We start from the raw sequence: 26517 nt of genomic DNA, 5'->3' as shown, positions 1-26517 counted from the left end.
AGATTATAGTGCAGTACCTTACTGTACCACCGAAAAATTGTCTGCATACTCCTCTCTCATAACTGGTCAATGGGGTGAAACTCTCGTATGATTTGGAACACTTTGCAAAAATACTTATGAAACAGGTCATCAGCAGTGAAGTACTCAATTAATTAATTGAGAAACCAGGCTTTACATCTAACTGTTACGAATTATTTAAAATTTTGTGGCAATGAATATTGTTTTTGCATATTTTCACAAAATTCCAATATCATAGCTGGTTAGTTCACAATGTGTGCGAGAGAAAGCTCAATTTGATGACAAACACACTCTAGCTAGGACATGTAGGCATCCCAAAGGGTGGTCCTTGATATATTATGATGATGAGGGTATTATGGTTTGTCACAACGACTCATTGCTCACTAGTGTATCACTACATGTACCCAATTATCGGTGCACTGAAATTATACATCTTTCAGTAGCTAAAAAAATGTTATAATATTATAATAAAATTGAGTCTAGGCAGCCTTACCACACCAAAGTTCTGAAATGGTCACTTTGCTTTGAAATGCAAATCCTGGTCCCTCCTTGGAGAGAATAGGGCATCAAATAATAATTTTGCAACAAAACAGTGATTATCATGCTCGCATTCAAGGCCCATTTACACTTCAGTTCATTCTTAGTATAAAAAAGACAATCATTGGAACAAGCTATCCCACCACTTTATCTGTATATTAGGGTTGGAAATCGATTTTTGTGTCTAGATGAGCCTAAGAATACCCTTGTGAAAGAAAACTTAACATTATTGTAATCCAGAGTTTCAATATTGACTGTGGAGTGGTTTCACATTGTCTTTGTTTAATGCCATAAAGTTTATAGACTCAGGACCAAATAGTTACCATAAAAATGATAAAAAGTTGTAAGATATACACAGTATTTGACAAAAAACCTTGAGTTGACTATTATATAGGGTTTCTCTTGGGCCTCAATTTCCTTGACAAATTGGGCTGTCCTTTCAGAAAATATCAATAATCATTCGGTGATTCTGGACAACCACAAAAGTGATGATTTTGCACTGGGCCTTGTACCAATATGAGATAGGTATATAACACATGCACATAAGCAAAATAGATGACATCAAACAAATAGCTGTACATTACAGAAACAAAACAATACAAAGCAATATCTTTAATTGAAATTATTTTATCATCAACATTATATTACAGTCTAAAACTGGTAGTCAAGAAATGCATCATTAAACAATCATATGCCAAAATTATAACATTTGGGAGAACAGGTTTCCACAACATACATGAAAGTAAATCATTGATACTAGAACTTTTCTCCTCATAAAGGAAAACTCATCGAGCATACACAAAGCTACAACATAGTAGAGACATTGACGATGGACTATCTCTTTTCATTCCACAGCTCCTAGTTAAAACACCAGTTATTAATATCCACGAGGAAATCAGTTGTGTAAACTCTGATCTCTGTTGAGAACAACAATTGTAAAGAAATATTGAGCTATGCCTAGATAAATGATGCAACATAACTTACAAGAAGGCTATTGATCTTGAATAATTCAAGGTCAATAGCCTCGTTGAGTAACATTAACCTGTAAAAATACAGTAATCTACTAGGCACCAGACGTAGAAATAATAACATCAATGTAATCTTACAGCCGCAAAAATATAAATCGAGTTACAAAGAAACAAATACCCTGAAAACAACTAAGTTTCCCTTAGTGTTTGACGATAGTGCTGTCTTGTTTACCGCCAAAAAATGTCAAACTTTAGACGAATATAGCGAGAAAATGGTAAGAGGTGCGATGGGGTGCGACGTCTTAGAAACAAACTATATCTATTCTAGAATACGATGGTGCGTTTTTCTTGGTTGAAAACTCCATTGTTTTGGAGCAAGAATTGGTTGATTATGCACACCGTAAATCGTGACCACGATCCGCCATTTCGGACTCTCCTACAATTGAATCCCAACAGTGGCGGGAATATTCGACAAAATGGTCGAAAAAAGCGAAAAATCAAATCTTTAGACCCTTACCTTTCGTTTTCGTTAAGCAACTGGATCACTTAACTCGTTAATGCCGAGAAAACACCTCAAGAAATCCTCTTCGTCCCTCGAGCGACGATTCCTTCCAAATCGACTTGCAAGAAAATAGACACTCCTGATTGGTTAATTACCTCTACCATAATGCAGTTCGGCGCGTGTCCAACCTCCTCTGGTTCCCAATGACACAATCTGAATATTCTAATTATTCTTCGTCTGCTGTGGTAGAAATCATCGTTTCTCCATAACTGGAACTACAGGAAACATTTAATATTTAGAAAAACTCCTTGTCTCCAGTCAAGATCGATCATGGCTTGTTGAATACAACCACAAACAATGGATTCTTTTCTTAGAAGGATTTTAAATCGCCCCAGGCGATTCCGAGAATTGAGTGCGCTTTCAAATATCACTAACAAGCATGCAAGCATCTATTTAATTCTTAATGATTATGAACCGTTTCATTTTTACATATCCTCTCGTGCGAATTTAATCTAAAGTAAAGAAAGAACTAGTCATTGAAAAACTCAGTTAAAAAGGTTAAAATCAGGAGAAAAAAGAAGGCTTTTTCTTCTCGACAAATAATCTTTTCAGAGACTATGCTAAACACCTGCCCTTCCTTGCTTTCCTACAAATCGAAACAAACTTCAAAATATTTCTCGTCCTTCTTTTCATATTGATGAGTCTTTGCGCGTTTATTTAGTTCAATCGATCAATCTAGTCACTCAGTTCCCTCACACTGTAATTCTGCTTCTCAGGAAAGTTGGGTCCCGCGCTCTTCCAGATATTGACAACTGCCTCCACATATCGGGCTGAATCTTGATTCATGAGGGAACTACTGTCGTGGTACTCGTCATCCACAGGATTAAACGCTCCTGAAATGATCTTGAACTCCCCATTCATTATTCCAAAACCTTCTCCGACCACTTTCATACCTTTGCAAGATTCCCCAAATGCTTTTCTGTAAATGATGCCATGTACTTTACCCGGCTCGTTTCGCCATTTCGCTTGTAGATCTTTGAAAGCTTTGGTGTCGGTTTGCATAATTACCACACATCCACTCTTGCAATGAGTGTTGTTTGCAGTACGCCAATCTGTTGCACCATTGCGCGAGTAAATAATTATTCCGCCATACTGCTGTTCAGTTCCGCGATATGTGTCCGAGTTACACGAGATGTGAAGGGTGCTGACGGTAAAGGATGGACCGTAACCATGAGCTGGGCAGACAACAAATGAAGTTCGATCTCTTGCTGGACGAACGTTAGCTAGACCGCCATCTATACCATCATCTTCAACGTCCGCCATTTGTGATGCCTTTTCGTTTTTACAGTTAGCCTGCGCACAGTGCGTCTTGTATCCTGAACAACAAGTCTACTTTTGTGTCGACTAAGCTTGCTTTCAGTTTCACCAGACCAGCGCGTGCGATATGATTGGCTCTTGAAGCGTCATTACGTCATTGGTCCATTCGGTTGCATGACGTGTCTGAATCCGAGGTCTAAATACACTATAGGTAATTTTTAATTAACCGGAAGACAATGTTTGTGAATTTCTTCTGCTCCAATTTCTCAATTTTTGTTGCTATGGGAACAAGTGTGATTCAGTTCCGCGGGTGCACGCGTCTGGGATATTGAATCTGGGAGTAAACAATTCAAGGGATTCGTACCTGGCACAAGTTTCTTCATGTAAACACTTCAAGGAATTAGTCCCTGGGAAAATTCCCTTCGTGTAAACACTAACTTAAAAGGTTTAGTCCCAGGGACAAGTCCCTCTTGAAATGTAAGCAACTCAAGGGATTTATCCCTGTTCCTGAGATTCCATTCAAGTCGTTTTAAGGGGAGGGTCCAGACCCTTAATGTCATTTTTAACCGAAAAGGTAATCATTCCTGCGGTGCGGAAGTATTGCTCGACATTTGTAAATAAAAGATGTCTGAGATCTGAGTGAAATAGAAGCAAAGCCCACATTTATATGGACATCATTCACATACCCGTTGGCGAATACAATTTACACTAAGGCACCTTAATCAGAACCAAAGGCTGAAATCGCACAGGGGAAGATGAAATTCAACTAAATTTACAATTTCTTTTTGAAGTATGCGTCTCAAATCTAAGTCCATCGATCCTTAGTTGCCTTGATAATGACAAAGCACAATCAAAACAAATCATAATAACGTATTATAGTCTTCACATTTTGTAAAAATTATTGTTAGTCATTTCTTGGTACACGTCAGTGGCGTCTTTGTATCATGGCAATTTCATTGTTCATAAAGCTGTCTGCTATTAGGATCACGCATGGTTCCTTGAAAAAATACAAACTATTTATTATTTTCCGAGAACGTTTATTGACCCAGACAGCACCTAAGAGCGGAAGCAGACGTAACGCTCAGTATCCTAAATCCGCCAACAACGAATTTCTGGGAATCGAGAGTGCGCTGTGGGATATAACCACAAGCACGAAGAAGGACTACAGTTATTTAACCGTTTATAACTTGAAGCCGTTGTGTGGACAAATTCTCTTTTGCGAATTTAATTTACACTAAGGAAAGGAATCAGTTATTATAAAAACTCATAGTTTAAACCAAAGGACAGAATCAGAGAGCATCTTCTAAACAAAATAGTCTTTCAATTCCAACACACTGTAATTCTGCCTCAGAGGAAAGTTGGGTCCCGCGCGCTTCCAGATATTGACAACTGCCTCCACATATCGGGCTGAATCTTGATTCATACCGGAACTATTGTCGTGGTACTCGTCATCCGCAGGATTAAACGCTCCTGAAATGATCTTGAACTCCCCATTCATTATTCCAAAACCTTCTCCGACCACTTTCATACCTTTGCAAGATTCCCCAAATGCTTTTCTGTAAATGATGCCATGTACTTTGCCTGGCTCGTTTCGCCATTTCGCTTGTAGATCTTTGAAAGCTTTGGTGTTGGTTTGCATTATTACCACGTATCCACTCTTGCAGTGAGTGTTGTTATCAGTTTGCCAATGTGTTTCACCGTTCCGCGCGTAAATAATTATTCCGCCATACTTTTGTTCACTTCCGCGATATGCATCAGATTGACGCGAGATGTGAAGGGTGCTGACGGTAAAAGATGGGCCATAACCACGAGCTGGGAGGACTACAAATGAATTTCGATGTTTTGTTGGACGAACAATGGCTAGACCGCAAACAGTATCGTGAAGTTGCACGTCTTCCATTTCTGATACAAAAGAGAGTTTTATGCAGTTAGCCACCAGCGCACAGTCTGTCTTGTTCTCCGAACAAGAAGTCGACTTTTATGTCGATTTAGCTCTCCTTCGGTTTCACCAGACCACTGCGTGCGATGTGATTAGCTCCTGATACACTTATCATGTCACTGGTCCGTTGAGTTGCATGACGTGGCTGAATCCGAGGTCTAAATACACTACGGTACCTTTTTATCTCAGAAAACAATGTTGATGAATTTCTTCTCCTCCAATAACAATTTTCGTGTTTATGAGAACAAGTATGATTGAGTCCCGCGGGTGTACGTGTACTGTCGTAGCTGGGATATTGAATCTAGGGGTAAACACTTCTAGGAATTAGTCCCTGGGAAAATTCCCTTTGTGTAAACACTAACTTAAAAGGTTTAGTCCCAGGAACAAGTTCCTCTTTAAATTTAAGCAACTCAAGGGATTTATCCCTAGCCCTGAGACGCCGAGGGACACCCATCCAAATCCTTTTAAGGGGAGGCCCCGCTCCTAGGTCCAGACCTTTATTGCCAGTTTGATCCGATAAGATAATTATTTCTTTCTCCTTTCGCAGAAAAGGGTACCTTTTTACGTACCTATATTATGCACACTGGCAGCACTTTTCTATTACGTTGGATTCCATAAACCTCAATCTAACTCAGCTGTTGGGATGCTTTTGTTGGAGATATTTTGAAAAGCTCTAAGCTTCTAAATGTCTCCAGCCTGGTAAAGGCACTCGAAAGGGGTATCTCCCCCGGGCTCTGAAACGGCCGCTTATGTAAACACGGCAAGGGTTTTGTCCCTGCTCCTGCGGTGCGGAAGTATCGCTCGACGTTTGCAAATAAAAGATGAATGAGATCTGAGGTAAATAGAAGCAAAGCCACATTTAATTTATTTGGTCATTATTTACGTACTTTTTTTCGAATTCAATTTTTACTAAGGAACCTGAATGAGAACCAAAGACTGAAGTCGCACAGAGAAAGGTGACATTTAACAAAGCTCACAATTTCTCTTTGAAGCAGTTCCATCTCAAATATCAGTCTAGTTTCCTAGAAAATGACAAAGCAAAATCAAAACAAATCATCACAGCCCAACATCTGCCCTTTCTTAGTTTCCTAGAAAACGAGAAAAACATGATCATATATTTAGTCCTTCTCTTACACGAATTATTTAATTGTATGGACGCTTCAATAATATCAAACATGGCGCTGGCATGGGACAAAATCTCATTTAAATCTAGGTCCAAAAAGGCAAAATACAGAATGTGTCATGTTATAAAAATGAAAAGCGGAAGTGTGTGTTCACTAGCAGTTCTCGCTGACGCAATATTTATCGATCCTTAGACTGAATTTCAAAGAAAATCGCTAGAAAAGCACGAACTGAAAAATCCAATTACAATATTGTACATTTTGAAAGTTCCTTTACACTATAATTCTTCCTTTCAAGAAAGCTATGCAGCTGCCATAACAAGGCCACTGCCCCTACAAATTGAGCTGACTTCGAATTCATGTACGGGTAGACTGCAAAACAGTCGTATTTTTTGCGAACGCGAGAGACGGTCGGGTGTTTCTACCTCACGGGCGTAGATTGAGGGTGACTTCCTCTCGGGTTCCTAAACGAAGAAACAGTATGTTAACTAAATATGACTTAAAATTCTAAGTCTTGTAACTATTTTATGACGAAAAAGAACTACATAAATTTGCCTTCACTGGGAGTCGAACCCGGGCCACTGTGCCCTTACTTACCACTGTACCACCGAGCTGCTAGCTGCCGAAATAGCGAACATTTAAACTACATATAATGAACAGTAATATAAATTAATACAGAGTTACCCTAACATACAAATGAAAGCTAACCGCAAGCAAAATGGAGTGACACTAACCGCAAGCAAAATGGGAGTGACGCTAACCGCAAGCAAAATGGAGTGACGCTAACCGCAAGCAAAATGGAGTGAAACTAACCGCAAGCAAACCTAACCGTGCTAACTGCAAGCAAGCAAGGTAAACATGTACAGCGGTTTATTAACACGTCTACCTTGTATAAGCAACATCCAGGCGTCCAACCCCATACTCCACCCGGGCGTTATATTTTCCCGAGACGGTCAATATTCGAACGAAAGGTCTGGAGCGAGTGTAAAAACGGCGAGGGAGAATGGGGAGAGACGCTAAAAAATACTCGCCTCAAATTTCTCGCCTCAAACGTGTGAGGCTCGCGTGCTTCACACGCGAGGATCGCGCTTACGGCGCTTCGCGCCTTCCGAAAACGTCCGAAAACGACTGTTTTGCAGTCTACCAAATGCTCTTCTGTAAATAATGCCATGTACACGGCCTGGCTCGCCCCATCGCCTTTGTAGAGTTCGAACTCACTGGTATTCGTTCGCATAATCACAACATATCCACTCTTGCAGTGAGTGTTGTTTGCAGTATACCAATCCGTTTCACCATTGCTCCCATATACAATGATTCCTCCGTACTTATGGTCAGGCCCAAAATATGTATCTGATTTGCATGAAATGTGAATTGTCTCGATGCTAAATGATGGACCAGAACCACCAGCTGGGTAGACAACAAATTCTTTTCCTTGACCTTCAACTCTAACATGAGCTCCCATACTCAATCAGAACTTAAAATCTTAAAAGTCTAAAATCTTGGAGTCTGGAAATTAATTATTCCAGAGCTCTGTGTCTTGACGCTGACCAAAAGACACGTGGGCTCTGGGAACGAGATTGCGTCTGAATCCGAGGTCTAAATACAGTATCAGTAATTTTTAATTAACCGGAAAACAATGTTTGTGACAACCTCGTTCCCAGGGTCTCTCATCTTACCGCCCCCTGGAGCGAGCGAAGAGAGACCCTGGTTGGGTCTGGTCACGTGTCTCCCAGAATCTGGGAGATGACAATTAAATTATTGAAGGGATGGGCGGCCTAGTAGGAATTTTGTCCATGCTTAGCCTACGGGAGTTCGGGAAGTGTTGTCATGAAAGTAAACCAAGAACGATAAGATGTTCTGCGGCAATATCCGGTGGTAATATTCTGCAAACGCCAAGGAAAACTTATCCATCATCTGATAGCGGAAATCCAAGTCGCTGATGGTTGTATGGTTCAGTGAAGGACATTACATATTGTAAAAATCTCCTCACGAGGACGAATGGAGAATTACACACCGCAGCCGAGGCTGTGTATGGAAGATGTTTGACTCATCTTTACCTCAGAATGAAGTGTAGGTCTTGTCACCGGCGATTAAATAATTTTAGAGAATTCAGGGCCTTTTAAATGATCACTGAAAGCCAAAGTCACTTCGAAAGGAGCGAAAGAGTGAAAATATTTATTGAAGTTTCATCGCGCCGTCGGCGCCCCGAACTTTGCAGAGCGCGAAGGGTATAACTACAACGAAATCGTCGCGGTATGCATTTCGCCATTGTTGCTGATAAAATGGATTTATCTTCGAACGAAAGGAGGCTAGAAAAAGAAAATATAATTTTTATTGTGTCGTTAATAAATTAGTGTACGTGACGCCAACGGTTCGAGAGAATTGTGCACATTTTCATTTAATTTTCGATCTCTCGACCTTTCTTTGCTTCAAGCGTGTTTCCGAGGGGCATTTTTTGTGCTGTGTTATTAGAAGAAATGGAAATTATAAGTAGAGCGGAGTCGTTTGATTATGTTACAGCATATTTTTAGAGGTCGTAGGTCTGCATGGTTTCTGCTGTTAACAGCACGTTGCTTCTCAGAATTTGACACCTCTGTAATTTGCCATGCCGTGCTTATACTTTGTTTAGGTTCGTTTCTGTTGCAAGATATGTTTTAAAGCTCTACGTACTGGCTCTCCAGGGACAAAGATTAAAATATTCCGTGAACATATTGCTTACTTGCATTCTATATTGTGACACCGCAGGTGACGCCGGGCCCGGCTATTTGATTAGAGCTGTTTGCAAGCACAGTGCGTTGTACGAATATCATATTTATCTTCGTCCAGCTTTCCTTCATCAGAGAGTGCCGTAGCTTTACTTTGAGAAAGCTATACGTTTTCCTAGAGACGTTCTTATGTTTTTTTGCATCAATTTGATCGAGTGCATTCAAAAGGAGAAACAACAATTACTACGGGATGAAATTGCGCTGCTCGACGTCCACAGTTGAAATATGAGTGACTTTCCATAAATCCAATGGATAAGACGGCAACACTGAAGATCACGACCACTAAATTGCCTCGAGACAGACTTACTTAACCTTTAGGTAAACGTTGGAACAGATATTATTCGAAATTTCAGCCTAAAAGCTAAGCATTGATAAACGCCGCGGGTATTGTGGCGGTCGCAGCGCGCGACAAAGCTCAAGGCGACAAACTGCTGATTACAGAGGACCCCTCCCTGATGTTCTCAATTATCAAAGTGGCACGTGACCAGACCCAACCAGGGTCTCTCTTCGCTCGCTCCAGGGGGCGGTAAGATGAGAGACCCTGGGAACGAGGTTGTGTTTGTGAATTTTCCCTAATGAGAAATGGCAATCTTTGTTGTTATGGCAACAAGTATGATTGAGTCCCGCGGGTGTACGTGTCTGGGATATTGAATCTGGGGATAAACACTTCAAGGAATTAGTCCCCGGGAAAATTCCCTTTGTGTAAACACTAACTTAAAAGGTTTAGTCCCAGGGACAAGTCCCTCTTTAATTATAAATATAAGCACCTCGAGGGATTCATCTCTGGTCTTGAGACCCAGAGGAACACCCATCCAAGTCCATTAAGGGGGGGCTGCGCTCTGAGGTCCAGACCCTTAGTATCATTTTTAACCGAAAAGGTACCCTTTTACGTACCTAGATTGAGCACCCCGGCAGCACTTGAATATGTACAACCTTGCATTCCATGAGCCCCAATCTATGGCTCAGCTGTTGGGTGCTTTTCTTCGAAATATTTTGAAAGGCCCTAACCTTCTAACTATCCGTAGCCTGGTAAAGGCACTCGATCGGAATACATTCCCCGGGCTCTGATAAGGCCTTTCATGTAAACACGAGCAGGGATTTAATTTGTCCCTAATCTTGAAAGGGCGGAAGTATCGCTCGACAATTGTAAATAAAAAAAAGTCTGAGAACTGAGTGAAATAGAAGCACAGTCACGTTTATATGGCCATCATTCACATACCCGTTGGCAAATATGATTTACACTAAGGAACCTTAACCACAACTTAAGACTGAAATCGTACAGAGAAAGATGTAATTTGACTAAGTTTATAATTTCTTTTTGAAGTATCCACCTCAAATATAAGTCCATCGAACCTTAGTTTCCTAGAAGATGACAAAGCACAATCAAAACAAATCATAATAGAGTATTATTGTCTCTTATATTTTTCTAAAAATTATTGTTGGTCATTTCTTGGTACAAATCAGTCACGTCTTTGTAGCATGACAATTTCATTGTTCAAAAAGCTGTCTGCTTTTAGGATCAAGCGAGGTTCCTTAAAAAAATACAAACTATCAACTATTTTCCGAGAACGTTCATTGACCCAGACAGCGCCTAAGAGCGAAAGCAGACGTAACGCTAAATATCCTATATCCGTAAACAACGAATTTCTGGGAATCGAACCACAAGCACGAAGAAGGACTACAGTTATTTAACCGTTTATAACCCGTTATGAAAGTGAAGAATGATCATCGCAGTTAATTTTCCAATTTAAGCAATTGGAAAGAAGAAGCCTGAAAAAAAAAAATCAGGGCTTCAACGGGATTCGAACCCGTGACCTCCGCGATACCGGTGCGATGCTCCACCAACTGAACTATGAAGCCACACAGCCATATAAGCCGTTATGTTGACAAATTCTCTTTTGCGAATTTAATTTACACGAAGGAAAGGAATCAGTTGTTATAACAACTCATAGTTTAAACCAAAGGACAGAATCAGAGAGCATCTTCTAAACAAAATAGTCTTTCAATTCCAACACACTGTAATTCTGCCTCAGAGGAAAGTTGGGTCCCGCGCGCTTCCAGATATTGACAACTGCCTCCACATATCGGGCTGAATCTTGATTCATACCGGAACTATTGTCGTGGTACTCGTCATCCGCAGGATTAGACGCTCCTGAAATGATCTTGAACTCCCCATTCATTATTCCAAAACCTTCTCCGACCACCTTCACACCTTTGCAAGATTCCCCAAATGCTTTTCTGTAAATGATGCCATGTACTTGGCCCGGCTTGTTTCGCCATTTCGCTTGTAGATCTTTGAAAGCTTTGGTGTCGGTTTGCATAATTACCACATATCCACGCTTGCAGTGAGTGTTGTTATCAGTTTGCCAATGTGTTTCCCCATTCCGGGCGTAAATAATTATTCCGCCATACTTTTGTTCACTTCCACGATATGCATCAGATTGACGCGAGATGTGAAGGGTGCTGACGGTAAAAGATGGGCCATAACCACGAGCTGGGAGGACTACAAATGAATTTCGATGTTTTGTTGGACGAACAATGGCTAGACCGCAAACTGTACCGTAAGGTTGCACGTCTTCCATTTCTAATATCTTTTCTCCACAAAAGAGAATTTTTATGCAGTTAGCCTGCGCACAGTCTGTCTTGTTCTCCGAACAAGAAGTCGACAACTGTTTGTGTCGATTTAGCTTGCCTTCGGTTTCACCAGACCACTGCGTGCGATTTGATTGGCTCCCGATACACCTATCACGTCACTGGTCCGTTGGGCTGCATAACGTGTCTGAATCCGACGGTCTAAATATACCTAAATACACTATCGGTACCTTTTTATTTCAGAAAACAATGCTGATGAATTTCTTCTCCTCCAATTCCTCTTATGAGAAACCGAGTATAAGAGCAAGTATGATTGTGGGAACAAGTTTGATGAGTCCCGCGGGTGCACGTGTATTGTCGTGGCTGGGATATTGAATCTGGGGGGTATAGTCGTGACTCTTTTTGCTTTGCGGGGGAACTCTCCGCGGAACTTTAAAAATTGCTAGGTCAAGTCCCTTCAAGCAAATCCTGAGGGATTTTCCCCTCGTCTTTCAATACGAACGTTTCAAAACCGAAAGTAAAACTTAAGAAAAACCTCAAGAAGTTAAGATGAACATCAATTTTTTTTTTAGGTCGGTTCTATTGCCCATCCAAGCAAAAATAATACAATGGATAATGGCGAAACCAAGAGACTACAAGTGTTAATGGAAAGATCTTTTAGAAAGTCCAGCGGTCACCAGTATAACAGCTGCACATCGGAAACCTTTTTAAACTTCTTTCTTTCCTATTTCTATTGGCATTTTATACTTCCATTTTACACGGAACTTTACACAAGGCATTTTCGTTGAGTCGTGACTTTTAGGAGGGTAATTGTCAACTGAGTTTTATTAAAACGATTTTATTCCCTACCCAGCACAAATGCCGTAATATAGACAATGGCCAAACCAAAAGACTAGAAATATAATTTTATATAGTTATTTTTATGTAAGGTCCTTCACCCACATGCTAATATTTATCCAGAGTGCGTTTAGAAAGTTCAGCGGCCGATTGCTTAATTTAATTTATTCATATTTTTAAAACCTGTCTAACATATACAAGTAATGTTCACCTTCAGAATCCTATAACCATGTCACACGATTTCAATTCTATTTTGTCAGAGCTTCATGTCAAGGTGGAAGTCACAATGGAGTATCGGATCGAATATCTCCTCGATGCTCATGGATCGTCGCAGTAAACCTCATGCATTCGTATGATTGATAGTCAGAAAATTTCAAAATGAAATGTTTTAGAAACCAGTGACGCGTACTCATTAGCTTTCCAAGGCATTTACTAAAACCCGAAACAACGAAACGAAGCGACCAAAACGAAACCACCGAAACGAGCGAAACGAGCGAAACGAAACCACCGAAACGAGCGAAACGAGCAAAACGAGCGAAACGAAACCACCGAAACGAAAACAACGAAACAAGCGAAACGAGCGAAACAAGCGAAACGACCGAAACGGGTAAAATAGTACGTAAATAGATAAAACAAAAAGTTCAGTTTACATCAAGGAACTAAAAAACGGAGTCAGACCTATAGATCGATTCAAATCGTACAGAGAAAGATGAAAAGTAACTAAACATACACTATTTAACTCAATAACTTAACTGAAATGTAAGTTCATCGATCTTTTGTATCCCAAAAAAATAACAAACCAAAATAAAAACAAATCATCCGGGGCACAGCTAACATCTGCCCTTCAATAACTTCTTAGGAAAAAAAATCTAATAATCATACATTTATTATTTCTTCTTTTATGTTAGCCGTATTTATTTTTATGGGTCTTCTTTGTTGAATTCAGTCTCCTAGTTCCTTCACACTGTAATTCTGCTTCTCAGGAAAGTTGGGTCCTGCTCGCTTCCAGATATCCACTAACGCCTTCACATATTGGGCTGAGTCTGGATGCATGTAGACGGTGCTATCGTGGTAATCGTCATCTGCAGGATTAAACGCGCCTGATGTGGTCTTGAACCTGCCATCTATTATTCCAAAACCTTCTCCAACCACCGGCTTCACACCACGATCATCGCAAGATTCCCCAAATGCGTTTCCAAATGGTGCCGTGTACTTTGCCCCTCTCGCGCGACATCTTTTGTTTCTCTTTAAATTCCTTGGTGTCAGTTCGCGTGATTACCACATATCCACTCTTGCAGTGAGTGTTGTTTGCAGTATGCCAATCTGTTTCACCGTTGCGCGCGTAAATAATGATTCCACCGTACTTGTGTTCACTTCCGCGATACGTGTCAGATTTGCATGAGATGCGGAGCGTCTTGACGGTAAACTGTGGACCAGAACCATGGGCTGGATAAACATCAAATGAACTTTCATCTCTTGATGGACGAACATAGGACGCAAAATGCGATGCACCCGCCATCTTTCCACAAAAAGATACTGTAACGATGTTATGATGTCATAGGCCCTTCGGGCTTGCGCAGTAAAATGAGATGTATCCCGGATGTAGTTGTTGTTGTTGTATTACGGCTAGTAATAGCGGGCTTTTATAAGCTTTATTAAAACCGTTGTGTTATCATCGTTTGGTCTCGTTTAGACTACGCTACAGATACGCTTGTCAACCCGGCTCAGCGTGCGCGAAGACTCTCTCTCTTGATCAAGAAATCGATCGTTGTGTCGACGAACGACCGAATATTCAACTTTGATGAATAAACGGCACGTGAAGCATACAGAAGCGATGACGTTTGATTATTGTTCCTAGAAGATTGGAGCATGAGCAGACAAACTGATTCTCAAACTTTTGGGTTAGAAATGTTAGGGGTTTACATTTAGGGTAGTCCATTGGTGGTTCATTCAAGTAGTTCATGTATCAGGTCCATCTTGTTAGTCCATGTGTTAAGGATCAGCGAAATGTACCAACCCAAATAAAAAGCACTCCGCTGAAAAGTTCTTCTCTCTGAAATCAACACCTTATTATCTTTAAAGATATTTGGCAAAGCTAATTAATGTTGCGGTCAGATTAGCGCTAGAGATTACAAACTAGCGTGCTTGCTTTTGACGTCACTGTAGCACGTGTTGGAATGTGAGAATTCATCTTGGGGTCAAACTGCAAATTCGCTGCTTGCTTGTTAGAAAGTGTTGACATACGACTGTCAGTTTTCGCGCCAGTTTGTAGTGAGTCGCGATGGATGTACATTTGGCTTCGTTGCTTATTTTTTTCTTGCTGTACCGATTGCGTTGCATAAGAAGAAACACTGCTATAAGACGAAGAAGGAGAAGGTTGTTTTTATTCCTTCAACGTGGTTTATTGATACATTCCCTGCCAACAGCGACATCAACCACATTAACGCTTTTAAACGTTGCACATATGCACTTGCAAAGCATGCAAACTGAACGGCCTTGGACACTTCGTCGTCCACGCTTTGGCTGGTTCGATCGAGTTGATGCTTGAAGACGAGAGCCAGTCCCGCTATTGGAAGGAACACTTCAGGATGCGTAAGGACACGTTTCTTCGGTTAGTTAACCTTGTTTCTCCGGAAATTTCAAGGAGAAACACGAGGTTACGAAAAGCCATTCCTCCAGCTAAGCGAGTGGCAATTGCTTTGTGGAGGTTGGCTGGAGGTGGAAGCTTTCGCGAAGTTGCTACACACTTTGATGTGGGAAAGTCATCATGTGTCACAATCACCAAAGAATTTTGCCGCGCGCTGAACAGATTTTCAAGGCGTTTTATCAAATTGCCAGTCAACCACCATGACACGACAAGAGCCATTGCACTGTTTCAAGATGAATGTAAAATTCCCCAAGCAGTTGGAGCAATTGATGGGACTCACATCGAAATAGTGGCCCCAAAGAATCCTTTCGATTATTTTGATCGACAACACCGCTATAGCGTGATAATGCAAGCTGTTGTTGGAGAGAATCTAATGTTCTTGGACACCGCAATTGGTTATCCAGGTAGTATGCACGATGCTCGAGTCCTACGGAATTCCGAGCTGTACAGGAAAGTAGTGAATGGAAATATTCTGAGGGAACCCGTGGTAAATATAAACGGAAACGATATTCGACCTCTGCTGCTCGGGGATGGGGCATACCCTCTCCTTCCATGGCTGTTAAAGCCTTATCCTAACAATATCGTTTTAAACCCGACTCAACGACGATTCAACAAAGTGCTCTCCTCAGCAAGAGTCACTGTTGAACGGGCTTTTGGTGTTCTCAAAGGAAGATGGAGAATTTTGCTAAAGAGAATGGATAACAGGTTTATCAATATACCGGAAGTAATCCTCACATGCTGCATTCTACACAATTTTTGTCAAGAAGCAGGAGAAGAATTTGACGACCCTGAGATTTTGAGAAGAGTCGTTACCATTGAGAGAGAATATTTGCAGTCCAGACGTCTACATCACGCTGTACGGAATCCGGGAGCTCAAGCCGTTCGTCAAGCAATAGAAAATAACTCATAATGACTTCACAACTTGTAGGTTATCCTAGAAACACAACTGTTTATTGTTTTGTTTTGTTACATAAGCATATGCACGTTTAAAGCTTTTTTAATTTTAATGAAAAGTGAACAGTTCATGAATTGAATAAAAAAATAAGGAGATTTATAACATACATCTCACAATACAGTGATATAATGGAATTGTATTTTATCTATTACCAATGTAACGAAACTGTCACGCAATTAGTGTAAACAGCAAAAGCCATGTCCCCATCCTTTTCTAGCACTCGTTATATTCCATGTTTTTTAGTTTCATGATCAAGTAAGTTTTCACTTATTTTTTCAAAAGTTCTGCCATGCGAAGGAAAAATTCCTGATCCCTTCTTCTGCTTTCTTCATCGATTTTCCTCTGCTCGATTTCCATCTTGAGCATAAGCTCCTCTGCTCTTGTTTGTGATCGCTCAATCGCTTCCACTTGAGCGTTCTGCATTTCGAGTATTTTTGAAGACAATTCAATGAAAGCATTTTGATTGCTTTCTTTGCTTTTTCTTGCTTTCTTTTGAGCAGGCTCGTCGGCCTTGGCCTTCTTTCTTTTGTTTTTTCCTTCCTTTGGCGAGGAATCTGCGTTGCCATCGGAGTCGCTTGAATCAGGATGCGAAGATTTGCTTGATGAAGGCGAATTACTTGTAGTGGATTCGCTGCATGACTGAAGCACCCCAGGCATTTTCACAACTGGTCTTGAGCCCAAAAACTCTTCAAAGGCATCAAAGAATGGACTGGTTTTTGCTGCACGTCCGGTCTGCGAATTGTTGGTCTTCGCATCTTTGTAAGCCTGCTTCAAGTTTCGTAGTTTGTCTTTACATTGCTTCATTGTTTTAAAAGGGCCTGCCTTGTTGACCGCTTGAACAATCTTCTGCCAGGCCTCCAAACTTCTACTACTTTCCACTTCTTCCACCCTTTCCTTCCATTCCTCGACAAGCACCGAAGTCTGAGCGTCAAACCACTTGGTTTGGCTTGCTTTCGCGCCATTTTCGTCGCTTTGACTGCTTGACTCTGTTTCAGGTCTACACTTTTCTGATGAGGAGGAAAACATCTCTTCAGCGCCGTCTGCATCCCGTATAGGTCTTGGAAAATGTGCAGTGTAAAAAGGCTGAAAAGGGGCAGCTGAAGGAAAAGTGGCTGCTGAACGCTCGATAGCCGAGCCCGGGAATTGTGAAACAGCGCCATAGTTGTTCCTCTCGGTTGCATGGCCCGTCTGCCGAAAAGGTCTAACATTGCCTTGAAGTGGAAATTGTACTGGATAGCCATGGTCATAAGTTGAATCAAGGAAGGGATTCGGTGAAGTGTGATCCCGAGACATGCTTTTTCTACGAATTTTTGCCGCCTGTTTGCAATACGGGAAACTCTGATGCTCTGAATAGAATTGACAAAGGTCACCAATGAAGCAATCAAAAGTGCTGCTTCCCCATTGGACAAATCGCGTAAGAAAAACATATCTTATTTATTTAGCACAGCTCAAGAGCAGTACACACCGCTCTTGAGTTGAGCTTCGGATTCTTTGTACTTTTAGTTACTCTGGGGTTAGATTTCAAACAAGCACATGGTCATACTCTTGATCGGTCACACCGAATATCGTGCTTGGAATTTGTTATGTAAACAAAAATGACATGTCAAGCAAGGTTCTAGCGCGAATCTGACCGCAACATATCTCACCGGAAATTAATTTGTTGTTTCAACCGTGTACTTGTCGAAGAGAAAATCATTTTCTCTTGACTTGTCATATCGCGCGTGCGACCCGCTTCTCTATCTAAAATTGTATGTATCGAAGATATGTTATTATGAGTTTGCCTGTGAGCGCAAATTTATCCGACACTATATAAACCAAAATCCACCCCCAAATACTCGTTTAAAAGCTGAAATTAAAAGCACTCCGCTGATCCTACAAACAGCAAAGGAAAGCCGCAAAGTACAAGTTTCTCTCTCTGAACTCGACACCTTGCTATCTTTAAAGATATTTAGCAACGCTAATTACCTCACCGAAAATTAATTTGTTGTTAACCTTATACTTGTCATCAATGAACATTCGTATTGTCTTTACCCTGACAAAACGATTATCGATTGTTTAATCACAACCACTCTTTCGTTGACGGAAAATATAAAACAGCACATTTCCACTGAAAACTTCATAAAAAACTGAAAACTGCAAATGAATCGTACCCTGACTTCATTGTCACTACTGTAAACTGTATATTTCAGTGTTCATAGAATGCTCATTCAATTCACTTCAAGACTGGCAAAAGTACAACTGCGCTACCAATCCGTAAATTTTATGTAGACCCTTCAGCTATCGCGTGCGCGACTTGCTTGTCTATCTAAATTTGTATGTATGGACGATATGTTCTTATTACGAGTTTGCCAGTGAGCGCAAATTTATCCGACACTGTATAAACCAAAATCAACCCCCAAATCTTCGTTTAAAAGCTGAAATTAAAAGCACTCCGCTGATCCTACAAACAGCAAAGGAAAGCCGCAAAGGAAAGCCGCAAAGAAATGTTACTCTCTTTGAAATCGACACCTTATCTTTAAAAATAATTGGCAACACTAATTACCTCACCGGAAATTAATTTGTTGTTTTAACTGTATACTTGTCATATCAATTAAAAGCAGTCTGCTGATCCTACAAACAGCAAAGGAAAGCCGCAAAGCCTTCACCTATCGCCTGTGCGACTTACTTGTCTATCTAAACCTGTATGTATGGAGGATATGTTCTTATTATGAGTTTGCCCGTGAACGCAAATTTATCCGATACTGTTTAAACCAAAATCCACCCCTAAATCTTCTTTTAAAAGCTACAATTAAAAGCACTCCGCTGAACCTACAAACAGCAAAGGAAACCAGCAAAGGAACTCCCAGAGTGCATTTCGCTTCCACAGGGGGGATAAATTGTGCGCGACATAAGCGCACGGACATAAGCGCGACAAACTATGCGAAATCACTATCCAAAGGAATGCATGCATGCCAACATAAAGCGATGACGTCACACAATACGTCATCGCCTAAAAAGTGCCCGCGATCACACTTGGTCCGAGAGCCTCGCGTCCATCTTAACTAACGAAGCCTTGGCACGAAAAAAATGGTGGCTCTGGGAACCTATGATCTGATTTACGAGACTCTTGGACTTGATAAACGTTGGTTTCTATCCCGACCTTACTGATTTCGGACCAAAACCGTTCGATTTAAGTACCAACAGACGTTTAAAGAGGCCTCTTGCTGTAAGTTTGGAAAATCCCACGACAGGACCGAAACTTTAATTGGATCATATTTTGTTCCATCGAACAAAAAGACCATCTCGATGAACTATTTTCTGAAATACTCTTGGAATTAAAGGTCTAGCGAGATCAGTGTTTTGTGAAATCTAAGAGAATCCAAAATACTGGTCCATCAACCGTGATGGTCGATATTCCAAAAAAATAGACTTTTTTCAACCGGCCAGTACAGGTAGACGGCAACTTTCTTTGATTGCATTTTTAGACAGTTTGCAATCTTTGCTGTTGATCATTTCTCTGAGCTAAATATCGTCTTGAAGAAAATAGGTTTTGTCTACTGTTTGGTCGTTTAAAAAATACAACTATCACGGTTAAGTTAAAACTGAATATCAAATTTAAATTAATGAACCGTTTTGACGATAAGCCACCATGTCAGATAATTTCAAAATGTTTTCGTATGTTTCATATGGACAGATCACTAGAAAACCACTTCCAAAGATCAATTTATTATGCTGAATTTATTAGATTGTCGAGGTTTCATAAGAGTCTGTTGTACATCGTGAAAAAATGGGACCACAAACTTGCCAAAGGAATGAGAGGTGATAATTACTTCTATTCCTAGAAAGCTTATCAACCCTGACAACTGCTAGGAGTGGAAGAAGACGTAACACTCAACATGTCTATTAACAAAGAATTTCTGGGAATTGAGTGAGCTATGGAACAACAGCAAGCACGAAACAAGAACACATTTATTTCATCATTTATGAGCAGTTTTTATCACAAATCCCTGTTTGTCAGCTTCCATTTTACTATGTATAGAGTCAGTAATTAAAAATATTGATAGTTTTTCTCCAAGGGACGAAATCAATAGAAGAAAAGACAGGCTTCTACTCGATACGATAGATTCACTCACGATTCAAAACATCTTTCCCTCCTTGCTCTCCAAGAAAACGAATCAAATGTCGTAATCACTATTTTTCTTTTTTTTTTTTTTTGACCCTCGTTTGACATTGATTTCATGTTTGACGTATATTTAGTTCAATCGATCAATTAGTGTTTTAATTCATTTACACTGTAATTCTGCCTCGCAGGAAAGTTGGGTCCTGCATCCTTCCAGATATTGACAACTGCCTCCACATATCGGGCTGAATCTTGATTCATGAGGGAACTGTTGTCGTGGTAATCGTCATCCGCGGATTAAACGCTCCTGAAATAATCTTGAACTTCCCATTCATTATTCCAAAACCTTCTCCGACCAATTTCAGACCTTTGATGCCATGATGCCATGTACTTGGCTCGGCTCGTATGACCATGCAGCTTGTAGATCTTTAAAAGCTTTGACGTCGGTTTTCATGATGAGAGCATATCCGCTCGTGCAGAGAGTGCCGTTTGCAGTATACCAATCTGTTTCACCACTGCGCCCATATACAATGATTCTTTCGTACTTATGGTCAGGCCCAAGATATGGGCCTGATTTGCATGAAATGCGACTTGTCTTGACGGTAAATGATGGACCAAAACCACCAGCTTGGTCAACATTAAATCGTTTTCGATCTTTTGCAACATTAATACGAGCTCTCATCCTTGCCACTACTGGCTATTTCACATCGGAGACCTTTCAGTGCTTTGTGTTCCATTGCTATCGGCATTTTATACTTTCAGTTTACACAATGAGATTTTGCGGTTACCCGTGACCTCAAAGAAGGAAATCCCCAGGAACTGGTCCCCTGAGTTAATCACTATCCCTTTTAGCATAATGAATGTGGAAAAAATCCCAACCACTAAGGAAAATGGAATAAAAATACGCACTAATAGAAAACAGTCCACAATCAATCAATCAATTCCGAATAAATTTTAAGGAATTTGTCCCTCGTCTTTCAATCCGAACGTTTTAAAACCGAAAGCATTTAGCGCTTGCTTAGTCTCTAAACATACTAAAAACTTCAAGAAATTGAGTTGAACAAACGTTTTTTAGAGTGATTTTATGCCCCCCTTAACAGAGGTGGTTGTTATAGAGAAGTGGTTATATATAAAAGGGAGGTAGCCGTTATAAAAACGGTCGTTGACAGATAGGTAGTAGTTATAAAGGTGGCCGTTGCTGATGCAAAGAAATCACAACCAAACAATCACAGCAGCACTTATATTACAAAAATTTTATAAATCGAGATGCAAGTTATTCGTACATGTTGTTATGTGATATCCGGACCCAGACCGTTCAATGTGGAGTAAACCTTGCTAACTCCACACCAACCACGACTCAGTTATCTGTCACATCGGATAAATCTTTCTTTCTTTTTTTTTTTTGAAGACTTCTCTCTTGTTTGTGGTAAGCTACGAGTCTGTACGGTTGCAGAGATTTTTTGACATTGTTTATCCAGCTCCTATGCTTCCAAGCCTGGCAGAAGCGCGGGAAAGTCGAACACTTGCCACTGGGTACCGTATGTTGTCTTTAGAAAAGTTCGTTAACTTCCTCTCACAAAGCAACAAAAGCTGTGAACAATAACAATCCCATACGTGCTAATGCGTTCACTTAACGCGCTTTTACGCGAATTCAAAACGCACTCTAAACCTCCTAGGCCCAGTTCAGACGCCGAACTCTTCATGAGCCGATCCTAATACGTTGAATTAAGTACATGAAAAGTTCGGCGTCTGAATCAGTTAAGAACGGCTATTTGAATTTGGAACACCTCAGCCGTTCTTCCCGCCTAGCTCAGCCGGGAATTTCGGCTTTGGAACGGCTTTGATACAGACGTCGAATTTTTTATGTGCCGAACCTAATGCATACACCTTACCTAAAAACCGCTGACCTTTTAAGTTCGGTGAATTAAGTTGGACGTCTGAATTAACAGGCGTACTTTTGATAATTTGGGTCGGTCCAAATTCGAATTAAGTTCGGCTCATGAAAAGTTTGGAGTCTGAACTGGGCATTAACTAAAGATTCACCATAACCATTACCTTAATGCACTATTATTGACGCGAATTTTGGTTGGCTCATCTATGAGCCGTATGGTATACACAAAACACGAAAACGCGAGCAAAGTTGCATCCTTTACCCATCTAAGATTGTAATAAACACTTGTCTCCTACTGAAACCATCGTAAATGCTTCGAATGCTATTAAATAGCACATTGACGTCAACAGAAAATAGAATGTTCTACTAAGATATGCCAAATTTGCTTCCTTCCACAGATCTGTCGAATTGATCATTTTAATTTCTTCCTGGTCAATAATATCTCCTTGTTCTTTAACTACAACTTCGTAGTTTGATCCCCCAAAGATTCACGTCGATCGACAATATCCAAACCTACTCACAACAACTGAAAATGGGCAACCGGATGGTTGCGGCAAGAGCTGACTCTCCCTTCTATTTGTTTGCGGATCGTTTTCTCGTGCCACCAACGATGAGAGCCTCGCAGGCTGAAAAAGTCGAGGAAGCCTGGTAAAAAGCGTGTACTGGCCTGGCCGCCTGTGAGATTCCCCTAGGTCAGCGGCGATACAAAATGGCTGCCGTCGCTTCCGTGTAGAAGTCCATTATGGTTGTTTGTCAGTTTTTTTTGAAAGGTAACTGTCGGTTTGGAGATAGGTGCCGCGATGAGCATCCCACGGGTTAGTTTCTTTATGTGTATGAATGGCTAAAAAGCCAGCACAATGAAATGTCATCAAGCTTACCTGTAGATATCGGTTTCACTTTGTGTTGTCTTTGCGCGTTTTAGAATCGCATAAAGACCATAAAGCTAATTTACAAATAGGTGGAAAATGTCTTTTTATTTGAATTTGTGATTACTTGTGGCTAGATCTCATTTCGGGTCAATGAAAAACGCAGACTGCAGACTGCAGTAGGGGAGTAAAATTAAGACTGTAGACTTTTTAACTTAATCGTGCTACCATTTCCAATAGACCATTTTACAGTTGTCTGCTCAGTGACCTGGCCTTTGTATGGCAGCGAGGCTAGAGTTGACCTTGTTTTGATACAGACCTCACTGCTTTTGTTGTGTAAAACAAATTGTTCTGATGCTAACTAGGAGCATTTACATGACAAAAGCAGTGAGGTTTGTATCAAAACAAGGTCAACTCTAGCCTCGCTGCCATACAAAGGCCAGGTCACTGACCAGACAACTGTAAAATGGTCTATTGGGAGATAACCGCAAACAGGCAGGTATCAGGTCGTTTCGCCCGATGACCCATTCGCCCGAAGACGTTTCGCCCGATTTCTGAGTCGATTCGCCCGAAGAAAAAGTCGATTCGCCCGGACTAAGAGTCGATTCGCCCGGACTAATAAAATCCAGGTTAATCAAGTATGTTTTGTTGGCTTAACTTAATCAAACATATAGCATTTAACGTTTCCTAATCTTTGGCGCTGCCAGTAAATTGTTAAGTTCAATTTAGCGTTTATTGTAAACAAATGCTGCCCATGGATACATCTATTTTTCACGCCAGACACTTCGACTTATCACGCGTTTCTTGCAAACAAACTCTGTCAATAGATACGTTATTTGTATTCCCTTTTGTTGTTTGTAGTATATTTAACCGTCTTATTTTGGATATGTTTATCAGAACTTTTCACGATCACATTCTACCGTATTGCGTTATCGATTGCGATATGCAAATGTCTACTAAAAATGTAAGAAACCACGCTATGATTTAAGTAATGCCATATTTTATTGGATATGATTTAAAAATCCTATTTACATGATAGTATCCTAACCTGTATGAACGATTCAGCTTAATGTATACTACAGACGCCAAAAAGGGAAAACAAATAACGGATGTATCTATGGAAAGAATTTGTTTGCAAGAAACGAAGTGTCTATTGGGGGCGTGATAAATATCCATGGGTAGCGTTCGTTTACAATAAACACGTGACAAATTGAACTCAACGATTAACTGGCATCGCCAAAGATTAGGACACGTTAAATGCTTTATGTTTGATAAGTTAAGCCAACAAAACATAAGGATTATCCAGGATTTTATTAGTCCGGGCAAATCGACTCTTAGTCCGGGCGAATCGACTTTTTTTTCGGACGAATCGACTCTGAGATCGGGCGAAACATCTTCGGGCGAATGGGCCATCTGGTGAAACGACCGCAATTCAACAGGCAAACCGGAGCCTTATCAGACTAACCTGAGTGATATTCAATGGGCTAACCTGAGTGATAATCAGGCTAACTGGAGTGGTATTCAGGCTAACCCAAGTGCAGACTTGCCCTATGTTTAGCCTGAATAACCCTGGCATGTTTACAGTTAGCACTCAGTGATGGATTGAAATAGCATGATATATGCCTAAAAAGTCTGCAATCTGCAGTCTATATTTTACCCCAGTCCGCAGTCTGCATTTTGCACCGACTGTCTGAATAATCCTATTTACAGTTAGCACTCGATAATGGAAATTACAGGATATATACTTAAAACATCTTTACCCCTGCTCTATAGTCTAGATTTCTCATCGGTCTTCATTTTACGCCCGGACTGCAGTCAGTCTGCATTCTGCAGCCTGCAGTTTTCATTTTATACTGACTGATCTCATTTCCACCAAATTTGACTTCACTGTAAATCAGGTGCATGCATAAAGCTTCTGCTCAGTACAAAATGCAGACTGCACACAGTGGGTACAAAATTAATGCAGCCTGTACACTGGGTATGAAACAAAGACTGAGAATAAAAACTGTTTCAACAGAAAACAAACAAGCATGACCCAAGTATCAAATTTAGGTATAGTTAAAAAAGGAATTCTTGACAACCAAACGAAAAAATTACAAATGAGGTTATCATTTATTTTAATTTTTTTCTTTTATGAGAGATAAACTGGACATACTGTAGATATCCAAGCTAAAATTGTAATTTGATTTGTTGATCTTTTTCTTAAAGCTAAGAAGAAAACAGTCTGCCAACATTTTTTGAAAGGATACTGTCGATTTGGTGATAAATGCTGGAATGAACATCCTAGCGGTGGAGGAGGTAATTTGATATAAATTTATATTCACTTAATTATTGTATAACAGAAATTACCTTAAACCATGCCGTCACAAATGTTGTGCAGTGGTGATTTAACTGTTATAAATGGCTCTGGGCTTGAGTCATGCATCTTGTGGAATTTTGAGACAGAATTACAATGTATTATGTTTGTTTGCTTGTTTCTTTGCTGTGGTTGTATTCGTTTGAAAAAGATATGATAAAGAAGAACAAGAAGAACAAGAAGACCTGGACTGCATTAGCCATGAGTTGCATGCGATATATTACCATAAATTATATTTAATATTTAAGATAGTATGGTTGATAGGTGTGTTTAGGTTAGAGTATGTAAACACAGGTTTTGACAAAAAAAATTAATGAAGTTTATGAAGACAATATAGGACTTTTTCCATATTTACATAGCCTTATCCAAACACAAGGGGGATGGGACAATTCTCGAGAGTTATCCAAACCCTCGACTACGTCTCAGGCTTACATATCTGTCTTAAATTCTCCCAACCCTCCCCCCTTCTCCTTTCCCCCTCCCCCTATAAAACATCGTATGTTTTTTTTTTCTTTTTTAAATGACCACATTTTTCCTCTCCAGTTAGGGACATGATAAATGATTAAAACTTATTTCTAGATTCTCGAACTTGTTTGCTTTTTTAATACAGGTGGTGGTGGTTTTGGTCAGCAGCAGCGGTCAGCATTTGGTAGGAGTGGGCAGTGGAACAGGTCAACCTATCATAACAGTCAGGTATAACACAGACAGCTTCACTGTTCAGTATTACACCTCATGATTAATCCTCCACGGGAAAATTAACTACCGTTTAACATGGGCTGTTAATGGGATGTGCAGCTGTTCAGAGTGTACATGTATAATGCCATCTACCAGATTAAAAAAAATCACCATCCAGTGGACGAGTGTTGGCAAAACAAATTACACTTACCTGGTGTGTGATAGAGCAATTTTCAACTGAATTTCAAATTAATCAGGCAAATTTACCTTGGTTTTTGTGTGGGATTTACTACAATTTGAGAATGGCTGAGTAGTCTAATTGGTTAGTAATTGGTTTGGTTTGGTTTTACAACACTCAAATGAAAAACCGCTGACTTGGAATCAGTCGACATTAATTACTGTTTTTGGTGTGCATTAACAAACAAGTAAATT

At 40.3% G+C, this 26517-nt stretch overlaps 5 protein-coding genes and 2 pseudogenes across 5 annotated transcripts in view; 1 reads left to right on the top strand and 6 right to left on the bottom strand.

The window, feature by feature from the left end:
* Window positions 1-1152: 1152 nt before the first annotated feature.
* On the bottom strand, window positions 1153-3470 carry LOC110055453 (uncharacterized). Its single transcript, XM_089271512.1, has 2 exons — window positions 2041-3470; window positions 1153-1472 (listed from the first exon to the last, which is right to left on the bottom strand). The coding sequence occupies exon 1, from the start codon at window positions 3346-3348 to the stop codon at window positions 2761-2763; it is 588 nt and encodes a 195-aa protein (XP_089127638.1). The 5' UTR covers window positions 3349-3470; the 3' UTR covers window positions 1153-1472; window positions 2041-2760.
* A 512-nt stretch (window positions 3471-3982) lies between these two features.
* LOC149105485 (uncharacterized) lies at window positions 3983-5582 on the bottom strand. Its single transcript, XM_089272173.1, has one exon. It carries the CDS (start codon window positions 5240-5242, stop codon window positions 4646-4648), a length of 597 nt encoding a protein of 198 aa, XP_089128299.1. The 5' UTR covers window positions 5243-5582; the 3' UTR covers window positions 3983-4645.
* Window positions 5583-10744: 5162 nt separating this feature from the next.
* LOC149105484 (uncharacterized) lies at window positions 10745-11749 on the bottom strand. Its single transcript, XM_089271641.1, has one exon. It carries the CDS (start codon window positions 11747-11749, stop codon window positions 11153-11155), a length of 597 nt encoding a protein of 198 aa, XP_089127767.1. The 3' UTR covers window positions 10745-11152.
* Window positions 11750-12555: 806 nt separating this feature from the next.
* On the bottom strand, window positions 12556-14580 carry LOC149105483 (uncharacterized; annotated as a pseudogene).
* Window positions 14581-16301: 1721 nt separating this feature from the next.
* On the bottom strand, window positions 16302-18106 carry LOC149105482 (uncharacterized). Its single transcript, XM_089271491.1, has one exon. It carries the CDS (start codon window positions 17489-17491, stop codon window positions 16466-16468), a length of 1026 nt encoding a protein of 341 aa, XP_089127617.1. The 5' UTR covers window positions 17492-18106; the 3' UTR covers window positions 16302-16465.
* Window positions 18107-20371: 2265 nt separating this feature from the next.
* LOC149105481 (uncharacterized) lies at window positions 20372-20979 on the bottom strand (annotated as a pseudogene).
* Window positions 20980-22857: 1878 nt separating this feature from the next.
* The window catches only part of LOC110055443 (uncharacterized), an 11685-nt gene continuing 8025 nt past the window's right edge, over window positions 22858-26517 (top strand). Inside the window, exons 1-3 of the mRNA XM_020761835.2 lie at window positions 22858-23003; window positions 25263-25352; window positions 26021-26103. Coding sequence (XP_020617494.2) covers window positions 22931-23003; window positions 25263-25352; window positions 26021-26103 — 246 coding nt within the window. The 5' untranslated portion in view covers window positions 22858-22930. The remainder of the gene's footprint in view (window positions 23004-25262; window positions 25353-26020; window positions 26104-26517) is intronic.

This window comes from Orbicella faveolata, unplaced genomic scaffold (assembly GCF_042242905.1).
Source record: "Orbicella faveolata isolate gen_17 unplaced genomic scaffold, um_ofav_v1 contig_34, whole genome shotgun sequence".
NCBI lineage: Eukaryota > Metazoa > Cnidaria > Anthozoa > Scleractinia > Merulinidae > Orbicella > Orbicella faveolata.
This window is presented reverse-complemented; position numbering and strand designations above follow the sequence as displayed.